At 46.0% G+C, this 12908-nt stretch overlaps 1 protein-coding gene across 1 annotated transcript; it reads left to right on the top strand.

Annotated features, from left to right (window-relative positions):
• The first annotated feature begins 473 nt into the window (after positions 1–473).
• Positions 474–5089, top strand: LOC121004846 (alpha-2-macroglobulin-like). The gene is made up of 2 exons (XM_040437239.1): positions 474–664; positions 4782–5089. The coding sequence occupies exons 1-2, from the start codon at positions 631–633 to the stop codon at positions 5072–5074; spliced, it is 327 nt and encodes a 108-aa protein (XP_040293173.1). The 5' UTR covers positions 474–630; the 3' UTR covers positions 5075–5089.
• Positions 5090–12908: the final 7819 nt, after the last annotated feature.

The raw sequence follows: 12908 nt of genomic DNA, 5'->3' as shown, positions 1-12908 counted from the left end.
TCTATACAGACGGTAATGGCAGTTAATGCATATACAATCAGTAACTCCTAAAGCAAGGAAGGGAAATTTGCTGTGGGTAATGCACTTACAAACCTCCCTTTATGAATCTTATGGTGATGGTGTGGCAAAATCCAGAAGTAGACAAATACAGATCACTTTAATGCAGTTATGTGCTTATCATTACAGGCAGGATTAGAATGACAGATAGGTAGATAGATAAAAAAGTAAATAGGCACAACACTCAAAAAAATAATAATAAATATATATATAAATATATATATATATATATATATATATACACATATATAAGAAAAATGGCGGCACTGACTGCAATAAGAAAAAATGGGTGCACGTTCCAGGGGAATTGACCTCTTACCCCAATCAATAAATCCAGAAAATGGACGGCACTCCGGCTAGATGAAAGCCACATGTAAATATTTGTCGCTATTTTAACTAGTAAAAATAAAATATAAAATATTTATTTATTTTATTTCCTCTCAGAATTCCTTAGTGAGTAATTCTCTGTCCTGTCTGAGGAAAGCCTCTGTGGATGTCAGCAATGTATATACCCAGGCTCTGCTGACCTACACCTTCACATTGAGTGGGGATAATGAACTCAGGAAAACTTTAATGGACAAACTGGAGGAAAAAGCAGTGAGGGGAGGTAAGAAGTGAATACTTAGCTTGAAGAATACAGCATTATATATGGCATAATCTTCTGCATGTTGTAAATTGCAAAAGTATCATTGCAGAGCACCAGGTTCTATGAACCCAGGAAGCTACAGGTTGACTGCATTCATACATGGCATGACATCTAATATTCCTTATACCATTAACATTAGTGGGTTACATTACTCCATAAAATAATGTTTGAAGAGTAAGGGGTCATCGATTCCTATACATTATTAATTGATTCATAATATGAAACTCTGTCAAACAAAAACAAAAAATCTGCAGCATTTGAGATGTGTATTAACCACTTAAGGACCACAAGTTCATACCCCCTAGTGACCAGGCCCTTTTTTCCAAATCGGCACTCCACAACTTTAGCGGTTTATTGCTCGGTCATGCAACTTACCACCCAAATGAATTTTACCTCCTTTTCTTCTCACTAATAGAGCTTTCATTTGGTGGTATTTCATTGCTGCTGACATTTTAACTTTTTTTGTTATTAATCGAAATTTAACGATTTTTTTGCAAAAAAATGACATTTTTCAATTTCAGTTGTAAAATATTGCAAAAAAAACTACATCCATATATACATTTTTCTCTAAATTTATTGTTCTACATGTCTTTGAAAAAAAAAATGTTTGGGTAAAAAAAAAATGGTTTGGGTAAAAGTTATAGCGTTTACAAACTATGGTACAAAAATGTGAATTTCCGCTTTTTGAAGCAGCTCTGACTTTCTGAGCACCTGTCATGTTTCCTGAGGTTCTACAATGGCCAGACAGTACAAACACCCCACAAATGACCCCATTTCGGAAAGTAGACACCCTAAGGTATTCGCTGATGGGCATAGTGAGATCATAGAACTTTTTATTTTTTGTCACAAGTTAGCGGAAAATGATGATTTTTTTTTATTATTTTTTTTTCTTACAAAGTCTCATATTCCACTAACTTGTGACAAAAAATAAAAACTTCCATGAACTCACTATGCCTATCACGAAATACCTTGGGGTGTCTTCTTTCCAAAATGGGGTCACTTGTGGGGTAGTTATACTGCCCTGGCATTTTAGGGGCCCAAATGCGTGCAAAGTAGTTTGAAATCAAAATCTGTAAAAAATAGCCGGTGAAATCCGAAAGGTGCTCTTTGGAATGTGGGCCCCTTTGCCCACCTAGGCTGCAAAAAAGTGTCACACATGTGGTATTGCCGTACTCAGGAGAAGTTGGGCAATGTGCTGGGTGAGAGAAATATCTTGGCAAAGACAACTTTTCCCATTTTTTTATACAAAGTTGGCATTTGACCAAGATATTTATCTTACCAGATGTGTGACACTTTTTTGCAGCCTAGATGCGCAAAGGGGCCCACATTCCTTTTATGAGGGCATTTTTAGACATTTGGATCCCAGACTTCTTCTCACGCTTTAGGGCCCCTAAAATGCCAGGGCAGTATAAATACCCCACATGTGACCCCATTTTGGAAAGAAGACACCCCAAGGTATTCAATGAGGGGCATGGCGAGTTCATAGAAGAATTTTTTTTTTGGCACAAGTTAGCGGAAATTGATATATTTTTTTTTTCTCACATAGTCTCCCTTTCCGCTAACTTGGGACAAAAATTTCAATCTTTCATGGACTCAATATGCCCCTCAGCGAATACCTTGGGGTGTCTTCTTTCCGAAATTGGGTCACATGTGGGGTATTTATATTGCCTTGGCATTCTAGGGGCCCTAAAGCGTGAGAAGAAGTCTGGAATATAAATGTCTAAAAATTTTTACGCATTTGGATTCCGTGAGGGGTATGGTGAGTTCATGTGAGATTTTATTTTTTGACACAAATTAGTGGAATATGAGACTTTGTAAGAAAAAAATATATATATATTTCCGCTAACTTGGGCCAAAAAAATGTCTGAATGGAGCCTTACAGGGGGGTGATCAATGACAGGGGGATGATCAATGACAGGGGGGTGTCACGGCTGTAAGTGAGCAACTAGAGCATACACAGAAAATAGAGCCACTGACCGGACCCAAACTGGGGGGGTAAAAGGGTGACCCTTGTCAGACCCTCAAAGCTTTCCCTATGCTGATAAGCACATACCCGGATCCTAATGGTGGAACGGGGCATGCCCGCGTACCTAAGACTGATGACCACTGTTACCCCTACAATAGTGGAAGGGGCACGGCCACCGGTGCCCTGCTCAGTATATGGAGGGAACCGTGATCGCCTCGGATCCGGTCAGAAAACAAACAGATACACAACAATGTCTGCACACTTAGCTGAAGGTGCTGCGGCAGCAGAGAAGACGGATCCAAAGACAGGTGGCAATATCCGGAGTACTTGCTGCAGCAGAACAAAGGTCCAGTGAAATGATAGCATACAAGTGAAGATATTCAAGTGCTACAACTCAAATGAGATATATAATCCACACTCTACAAAAGGAGGAGGGGTGATTTAAAGGCAGAGAAATCAAACATAGGAGGAACAGCTGGAAGGAAGGAAACAGAAAGTAATGACCTCATCCCAGGGGCGGAGAAACAGCAGTGAGAACTCCTCCAGCTCTGGTAGTGACATCATCACAGGGGTGGAGAAACAGAGCTGTGAGAACGTCTCAAAGCTCTGGTAGTGACAGGGGGTGATCAGGGAGTCTATATGGGGTGATCACCCCCCTGTCATTGATCACCCCCCTATAAGGCTCCATCCAGATGTCCGTATGTGTTTTGCGGATCCGATCCATGTATCCGTGGATCCGTAAAAAACATACGGACATCTGAATGCAGCATTACAGTGGGGTGATCAATGACAGGGGGGTGATCAATGACAGGGGGGTGATCAGGGAGTCTATATGGGGTGATCACCCCCCTGTCATTGATCACCCCCCTATAAGGCTCCATTCAGATGTCCGTATGTGTTTTGCGGATCCGATCCATGTATCCGTGGATCTGTAAAAAACATACGGACATCTGAATGCAGCCTTACAGGGGGGTGATCAATGACAGGGGGGTGATCAGGGAGTCTATATGGGGTGATCACCCCCCTGTCATTGATCACCCCCCTATAAGGCTCCATTCAGATGTCCGTATGTGTTTTGCAGATCCGATCCCTGTATCCGTGGATCCGTAAAAAACATACGGACATCTGAATGCAGCCTTACAGGGGGGTGATCAATGACAGGGGGGTGATCAATGACAGGGGGGTGATCAGGGAGTCTATATGGGGTGATCACCCCCCTGTAAGGCTCCATTCAGACGTCTGTATGTGTTTTGCGGATTTGATCCATGTATCCGTGGATCCGTAAAAAACATACGGACATCTGAATGCAGCCTTACAGGGGAGTGATCAATGACAGGGGGGTGATCAATGACAGGGGGGTGATCAGGGAGTCTATATGGGGTGATCACCCCCGTCATTGATCACCCCCCTGTAAGGCTCCATTCAGACGTCCGTATGTGTTTTGCGGATCCGATCCATGTATCAGTGGATCCGTAAAAATCATATGGACGTCTGAATGGAGCCTTAAAAGGGGGTGATGAATGACAGGGGGGTGATGAATGACAGGGGGGTGATCAGGGAGTCTATATGGGGTGATCAGGGGTGATCAAGGGTGAATAAGGGGTTAATAAGTGACAGGGGGGGTGTAGTGTAGTGGTGCTTGGTGCTACATATTGCTGAGCTGCCTGTGTCCTCTGGTGGTCGATCCAAACAAAATGGACCACCAGAGGACCAGGTAGCAGGTATATTAGACGCTGTTATCAAAACAGCGTCTAATATACCTGTTAGGGGTTAAAAAAAATCGCATCTCCAGCCTGCCAGCGAACGTTCGCCGCTGGCAGGCTGGAGATCCACTCGCTTACCTTCCGTTCCTGTGAACGCGCGCGCCTGTGTGCGCGCGTTCACAGGAAATCTCGGCTCACGCGAGATGACGCCTATTGGCGTTAGTGTGACCTGGGGGAGCTGCTGCCGCAATGACGCCTTTCGGCGTTAGCGTGGTGGCAAGCGGTTAAGTTGCACTGCATTTGATACACAGGTGTTGAAAAACTTGGAGGATGGCCTATGTGTTAGTAAGCCAGACTGCTTCTATGTACCACCGCTCATCTTTATATATGTATTCAAACCACCCTACAGATGGACAGCTGCACTGGAAGCGGGACTCCACTCCTCCTTCTGAAGACACATACTGGTACAGAGCTCCATCAGCAGAGGTGAAGATGACCTCCTATGTGCTTCTAGCATATCTGTCTGGTCCAGTTCCAGATATAGGCAAAGCTGCACAAATTGTGAACTGGTTGAGCAAGCAGCAGAACCCATATGGAGGATTCTCTTCTACACAGGTAAATAAGGAATCTAAGCAACCGCACTCCACCATTAACATACAGTACATGCAGCACTTTTATGTTTATTTCAATGAGGATTGGTAGAAAGCCGCTACCAGACCCATCTGACAGTGACTGTTTTAATGTGAATTCAAAGATTTTGGGGGGAAAAATAAATCACTAAGTGTGATTAACCACTTCCCGACCAGCGCTGTAATAGTACGTTGGAGCGGGAAGTCACTTCCCGACCAGCGCCTTAGTGCTACGGTGCAGTGATTGAGCGGGTGCAGGAGCTGCGTCTGTCAGGTCAGCTGCAGGGGACACCTGTTCCCGTTAGCCCTGATGTATGCATCAGCATCGGTCAAAACACAGATGCTGGCACATTAACCCTCACTATGCACGGTCACCGCTGACCGCGGCATGTGCAGGGTGTGTAAAGGGATCTCCCTCCCTGTCCCATCGGGTGCCCGTGCTGCTGTAACGGGGACCCGGTGGCTGGGACGGCAGCCCAATGCCTTCCTTAGGCATCGTGCTGCCTTCCCTGTTAGCCTGTGAGGGCAGTCAGAAAATGGCAATGACAAAAACAAGATTTCATTCTGTTCAAAAATGCATTTACTGTGTAAAACTTAACAAAAATAAAAATAACAGACATATTGGGTATCCCCGCATCCGGAACAACCTTGCTCTATAAAAATATCACATTATATGCCCCCTCAGGTGAATACTGCAAAAAACTATAAAAAAATAAATACCCCAAAACAGCCTTTTTTTCACCTTGTTTCCAAAAAGTGTAATACCAAGTGATCAAAAAGTCTTATGTACCCTAAAATAGTACCAATGAAAAGGTCACGTCATACCACAAAAAATGAGCCCCCATATAAGACAATCACTCAAAAAATAAAAATCAATGGCGCCCATTAGAGATGAGTGAATCGAAGCTGACGAAGTGGAATTGGTTCCGAATTTCAGGAAAAATTTGATTCACACCGAATGAGAATTTCCTCGCGCTTCGTGGTAACGAATAGCATTTTTCTTAAAATGGCTGCTGCACGTGTGAGAACATGGGGCAAGGAGCTCTGGGAAGGTGGGATCAACCAAAATGCCATGCATGCAGCCAATCATTAGCCAGCCAGCCCTGTGATGTCACGCAACCATCTTAGATTCTGCCATTTACCAGTGTACTTAGTGCAGGGAGAGACATCAGCAGGCGCTAGGGACAGTGATAGAAAAAACGTCATTGTGCTAAAAAAAAAGATTTATAAGTGCAGGGAAAGATTATTCAAGGTGTAGGGAAGCAATGACAATTAGTCTCCATATAAGAGTGCCCTTGATTGGATGGGGGGGGGAGAGAACGAGAAGATAATGGATACTCCTTTGGGAGGCCATCGCCGTTGTCCACCGAGACAATACATTGGGGGGGGGGGGGGGGGTCAGGTTGATTAGGGAAGGTGAAAGAGGAACCCAAACAGACAAGGAGGAAATTTGAGTTATATGTACTGTTTGGTCTAATGGGGAGCTTTGGAGCTCCCAAAGAAGAACAGGTCAACGTATTACTGTTTGCATTGTCTGTGTTATTATACTCTGTACTGTCATATTTTATATATTTTCTTGTGTAATAAAAATAAATAAAGTTATAGGAAAAGGTGTAGGGAAAGGATAGGGAGGAATCCTTCCACAGCATTACTGTTCAACAGGGTTCATTTGGGGAGGTGACAGCCTGGGTAATAGGAACATTCCTATTACACCTTGAAGCACTGACTGAGGATCCAAATTGCCATTATATTGTGTGGTGAAGTGCAAAAATTACATCCCTTTTTGTCTTGTAGTAGTGGCAAAAGTAAAATATATTTGTCACTTAGTAGTGCAGTTATCTGTTCTAAAGCCAATTTTTGCGTGTATTAGTGGAAAAAGGAAAAATATCTTTGCCGCTCAATGGTGCAGTTATCAGTTTTAAAGCCCTTTTTGTGTGTATTAGTTGAAAAAGGAAAAATATATTTGCCGCTCAATGGTTCATGGCGAAATACAAATACACTGCCTGTCCCAAAAAAAAATTTGACACTTGGATTTAACTAAGCAAATAGTTATGGCTCATAACTATTTGCTTAGTTAAATCCAAGTGTCAACTTTTTTTGGATAATTACTGCATGGGCGATTATCTTTCAGCTGGCAACAAGTTATTTAACTCCAACTGGTGCAATGAGTTGCTTCTCATTTCTTAAACAACCATGTCAAAAGACACATCTCGTGGTCGTGGAAAAGATGTCAGTCTGTTTGAGAAGGGTCAAATCATTGGCATGCATCAAGCAGAGAAAATATCTAAGGAGATTGCAGAAACTAAAATTGGGTTAAGAACTGCCCAACGCATTATTAAAAACTGGAAGGATAGTGGAGGCACATCGTATTCGAGGAAAAAATGTGGCGGGAAAAAAATCCTGAATGATCGTCGATCACTTAATCGTTTGGTGAAATCAAATCGAAGAAAAACAACAGTAGAACTCAGGGCTATGTTTAATAGTGAAAGTAAGAGCATTTCCACACACACAATGCGAAGGGAACTCAAGGGATTGGGACTGAACATCTGTGTAGCCGTAAGAAAACCGCTAATCAGTGAGGCAAACCAGAAGGCTTCAATTTGCTAGGGAGCATAAAGATTGGACTCTGGAGCAATGGAAGATTGTCATGTGGTCTGATGAGTCCAGATTTGCCCTGTTCCAGAGTGATGGGAGCATCAGGGTAAGAAGAGAGGCAGATGAAGTGATGCACCCATCATGCCTAGTGCCTACTGTACAAGCCTGTGGGGGCAGTGCTATGATCTGGGGTTGCTGCAGTTGGTCAGGTCGAGGTTCAGCAACAGTATGTGCTCCTAGAATGAGGTCAGCTGACTACCTGTACATACTGAATGACCAGGTTATTCCATCAATAACTTCCCTGATGGCACGGGCATATTCCAAGATGACAATGGCAGGATTCATCGGGATCAAATTGTGAAAGAGTGGTTCAGGGAGTATGAGACATCATTTTCACACATGGATTGGCCACCACAGAGTTTAGACCTTAACCCCATTGAGAATCTTTGGGATGTGCTGTAGAAGGCTTTGCGCAGCAGTCAGACTCTACCATCATTAATGCAAGATCTTGGTAAAAAATGAATGCAACACTGGATGGAAATAAATCTTGTTTAATTAAACAAATGTAGAGACGGGCGGCACAGCTGCACAAACTCAGACCCTTTCAAACAACAAGTAGAGTATAGCAAAATCCACTGGTTCTCCTGTTTATGTACACTGACGGTGGTGCACTGCTGAGAAGATAGGTATATATGAACAATTGCAACGAAGAAAGTAGTTAGCGGCACTCACCAGTGTACTGTATCAAATCAATGCTTTATTCCACCAAAGACATGGCATGGGGCAGACAGACAACTGCACGCACCAAACAGCGGCGGCCGTTTCGAGCTACATGCGCTTCATCTGGCTGTGTGTCAGCTCGTCCATTTGCGCCGCCCCTTTAAAGGTATTAGCGCTACACGTTGCCATAACAACGGGCAACAACAATGCGCCTACCTAAAGGGTCAGTAAAAACATTTCATAACATATAGAGACTAGAGTTGAGCGAACACCTGGATGTTCGGGTTCGACGAGTTCGGCCGAACTTTCGAAAAATGTTCGTGTTCGGGATCCGAACTCGACCCGAACTTCATCCCGAACCCGAACCCCATAGAAGTCAATGGGGACCCGAACTTTTGGGCACTAAAAAGGCTGTAAAACACACCCGGAAAGGGCTAGAGGGCTGCAAAAGGCAGCAAAATGTAGTTAAATCCCCTGCAAACAAATGTAGATAGGGAAATGATGAGTTAACATAAAATAAATAAAAATTAAACAATATTAATTGGAGTGAGGTCCCATAGCACAGAATCAGGCTTCAAGTCACCCACCAATGGAGAAGGTCACTTACTATTATTTTGACCACAGCACCCAGACAAAGGAGAGAGGTCCCACAGCAGAGAACCAGGCATCATATCACCCACCACAGGAGTAGGCCACCATTTAGTTACTTTGACCCCTACACCCAGATGGAGGAGAGAGGTTACACAGCAGAGAATCAGGCATTTAGATCACCCACCACAGGAGTAGGCCACCATTGAATCAGACCCCGGCAACCATGTCAGATGGCACAAGCATAAGCTTTATATCAATCAGCACAGGAGAAGGCGACTTTGACAGACTTTGACCCCTACACCCGGACGGAGGAGAGAGGTTTCAAAGCAGAGAATCAGGCATTTAGATCACCCACCACAGGAGTAGGCCCCAATTTAATGGGACCCCGGCAACCATGTCAGATGGCACAACCATCAGCTTCATATCAATCAGCACAGGAGAAGGCGACTTTGAAAGACTTTGACCCCTACACCCAGACGGAGGAGAGAGGTTTCACAGCAGAGAATCAGGCATTTAGATCACCCACCACAGGAGTAGGCCCCCATTGAATCAGACCCTGGCAACCATGTCAGATGGCACAACCATCAGCTTTATATCAATCAGCACAGGAGAAGGCGACTTTGAAAGACTTTGACCCCTACACCCAGATGGAGGAGAGAGGTTTCACAGCAGAGAATCAGGCATCATATCAACCACCACAGGAGAAGCCACCATTTAGTTACTTTGACCCCTGCACCCAGGAAGAGGAGAGAGGCACCACAGCACATATTCTGGCATCATATCAGCCACCACAGGAGAAGCCACCATTGAGTTACTTTGACCCCCGCACCCAGGAAGAGGAGAGAGGCACCACAGCACATATTCTGGCATCATATCAGCCACCACAGGAGAAGCCACCATTGAGTTACTTTGACCCCCGCACCCAGGAAGAGGAGAGAGGCACCACAGCACATATTCTGGCATCATATCAGCCACCACAGGAGAAGCCACCATTGAGTTACTTTGACCCCTGCACCCAGGAAGAGGAGAGAGGCCCCACAGCACATATTCTGGCATCATATCAGCCACCACAGGAGAAGCCACCATTTAGTTACTTTGACCCCTTCACCCAAACAGAGGAGAGAGGTTCCACATCAGAGAATCAGGCATCATATCAACCACCACAGGAGTAGGCCACAATTTAATGGGACCCCGGCAACCATGTCAGATGGCACAACCATCAGCTTCATATCAATCAGCACAGGAGAAGGCGACTTTGAAAGACTTTGACCCCTACACCCAGACGGAGGAGAGAGGTTTCACAGCAGAGAATCAGGCATTTAGATCACCCACCACAGGAGTAGGCCCCCATTGAATCAGACCCTGGCAACCATGTCAGATGGCACAACCATCAGCTTTATATCAATCAGCACAGGAGAAGCCACCATTGAGTTACTTTGACCCCTGCACCCAGGAAGAGGAGAGAGGCCCCACAGCACATATTCTGGCATCATATCAGCCACCACAGGAGAAGCCACCATTGAGTTACTTTGACCCCCGCACCCAGGAAGAGGAGAGAGGCCCCACAGCACATATTCTGGCATCATATCAGCCACCACAGGAGAAGTCACCATTGAGTTACTTTGACCCCTGCACCCAGGAAGAGGAGAGAGGCCCCACAGCACATATTCTGGCATCATACTAACCACCACAGGAGAAGCCACCATTGAGTTACTTTGACCCCTGCACCCAGGAAGAGGAGAGAGGCCCCACAGCACATATTCTGGCATCATATCAGCCACCACAGGAGAAGCCACCATTGAGTTACTTTGACCCCCGCACCCAGGAAGAGGAGAGAGGCACCACAGCACATATTCTGGCATCATATCAGCCACCACAGGAGAAGCCACCATTGAGTTACTTTGACCCCTGCACCCAGGAAGAGGAGAGAGGCCCCACAGCACATATTCTGGCATCATACTAACCACCACAGGAGAAGCCACCATTGAGTTACTTTGACCCCTGCACCCAGGAAGAGGAGAGAGGCCCCACAGCACATATTCTGGCATCATATCAGCCACCACAGGAGAAGCCACCATTGAGTTACTTTGACCCCCGCACCCAGGAAGAGGAGAGAGGCACCACAGCACATATTCTGGCATCATATCAGCCACCACAGGAGAAGCCACCATTGAGTTACTTTGACCCCCGCACCCAGGAAGAGGAGAGAGGCACCACAGCACATATTCTGGCATCATATCAGCCACCACAGGAGAAGCCACCATTGAGTTACTTTGACCCCTGCACCCAGGAAGAGGAGAGAGGCCCCACAGCACATATTCTGGCATCATATCAGCCACCACAGGAGAAGCCACCATTTAGTTACTTTGACCCCTGCACCCAGGAAGAGGAGAGAGGCACCACAGCACATATTCTGGCATCATATCAGCCACCACAGGAGAAGCCACCATTGAGTTACTTTGACCCCTGCACCCAGGAAGAGGAGAGAGGCCCCACAGCACATATTCTGGCATCATACTAACCACCACAGGAGAAGCCACCATTGAGTTACTTTGACCCCTGCACCCAGGAAGAGGAGAGAGGCCCCACAGCACATATTCTGGCATCATATCAGCCACCACAGGAGAAGCCACCATTGAGTTACTTTGACCCCCGCACCCAGGAAGAGGAGAGAGGCACCACAGCACATATTCTGGCATCATATCAGCCACCACAGGAGAAGCCACCATTTAGTTACTTTGACCCCTGCACCCAGGAAGAGGAGAGAGGCACCACAGCACATATTCTGGCATCATATCAGCCACCACAGGAGAAGCCACCATTTAGTTACTTTGACCCCTTCACCCAAACAGAGGAGAGAGGTTCCACATCAGAGAATCAGGCATCATATCAACCACCACAGGAGTAGGCCACAATTTAGTTTATTTGACCCCTGCACCCAGGAAGAGGAGAGAGGCCCCACAGCACATATTCTGGCATCATATCACACACCACAGGAGAAGGCCTCTTTCAGTGATTTAGGCCTTTGGACCCAGACAGAGGAGAGAGGTCAGAGATTAGCTTCATATCCCCCAGCACAGCAGAAGACCGCTTTATTTGACTTAGGCCTCAGCACCCAGACAGAAGACAGAGGTAGCATGGCAGAGGTTATGGCTTCATGTCACCCGTTAGTTTAACCGGCCACTTTCATCTGGTTAGGCCCCGGCGCCCAGACAGAGAAGAGTTTCATTCAACTGTGGGTTTCATAAAATTTGTATCAAATAAAGAAGTGGCCCGTAGCACAACAAGACATGTTTTAGGCAGTTAATAAGGACTACTCTGCACAAGGGAGGGACAGGTCCTGTGGGATCCATGCCTGGTTCATCTTTATGAAGGTCAGCTTGTCCACGTTGGCTGTGGACAGGCGGCTCCGCTTGTCAGTAATGACGCCCCCTGCCGTGCTGAATACGCGTTCAGATAAAACGCTGGCCGCCGGGCAGGAAAGCACCTCCAAGGCATAACATGCTAACTCTGGCCACGTGGACAATTTCGAAACCCAGTAGTTGAATGGGGCCGAACCATCCGTCAGGATGTGGAGGGGTGTGCAGACATACTGTTCAACCATGTTAGTGAAATGCTGCCTCCTGCTAACACGTTCCGTATCAGGTGTCGGTGCAGATAGCTGTGGCGTGGAGACAAAACTTTTCCACATTTCTGCCATGCTAACCCTGCCCTCAGATGAGCTGGCCGTGACACAGCTGCGTTGGCGACCTCTTGCCACTCCTCTGCCTTCACCTTCCACCTGTTCCCCTGTGACATGTGGGAATGCTCTCAAGAGCGCCTCTATCAGCGTGCGCTTGTACTCGCGCATCTTACGGTCGCGCTCCAGTTCAGGAATTTAAAGTGGGCACATTGTCTTTATACCGGGGATCCAGCAGGGTGGCCACCCAGTAGTCTGCACACGTTCAAACGTGGGCAAACTCTGCTGTCGTTGCGCAGGCATTGGAGCTATATTCGCTCAT

The sequence above is a fragment of the Bufo bufo genome, chromosome 6 (assembly GCF_905171765.1).
Source record: "Bufo bufo chromosome 6, aBufBuf1.1, whole genome shotgun sequence".
In the NCBI taxonomy this organism is placed as follows: Eukaryota; Metazoa; Chordata; class Amphibia; order Anura; family Bufonidae; genus Bufo; species Bufo bufo.
Note: the sequence above shows the minus strand (reverse complement) of the source record. Positions and strands in the feature narration are given on the sequence as shown.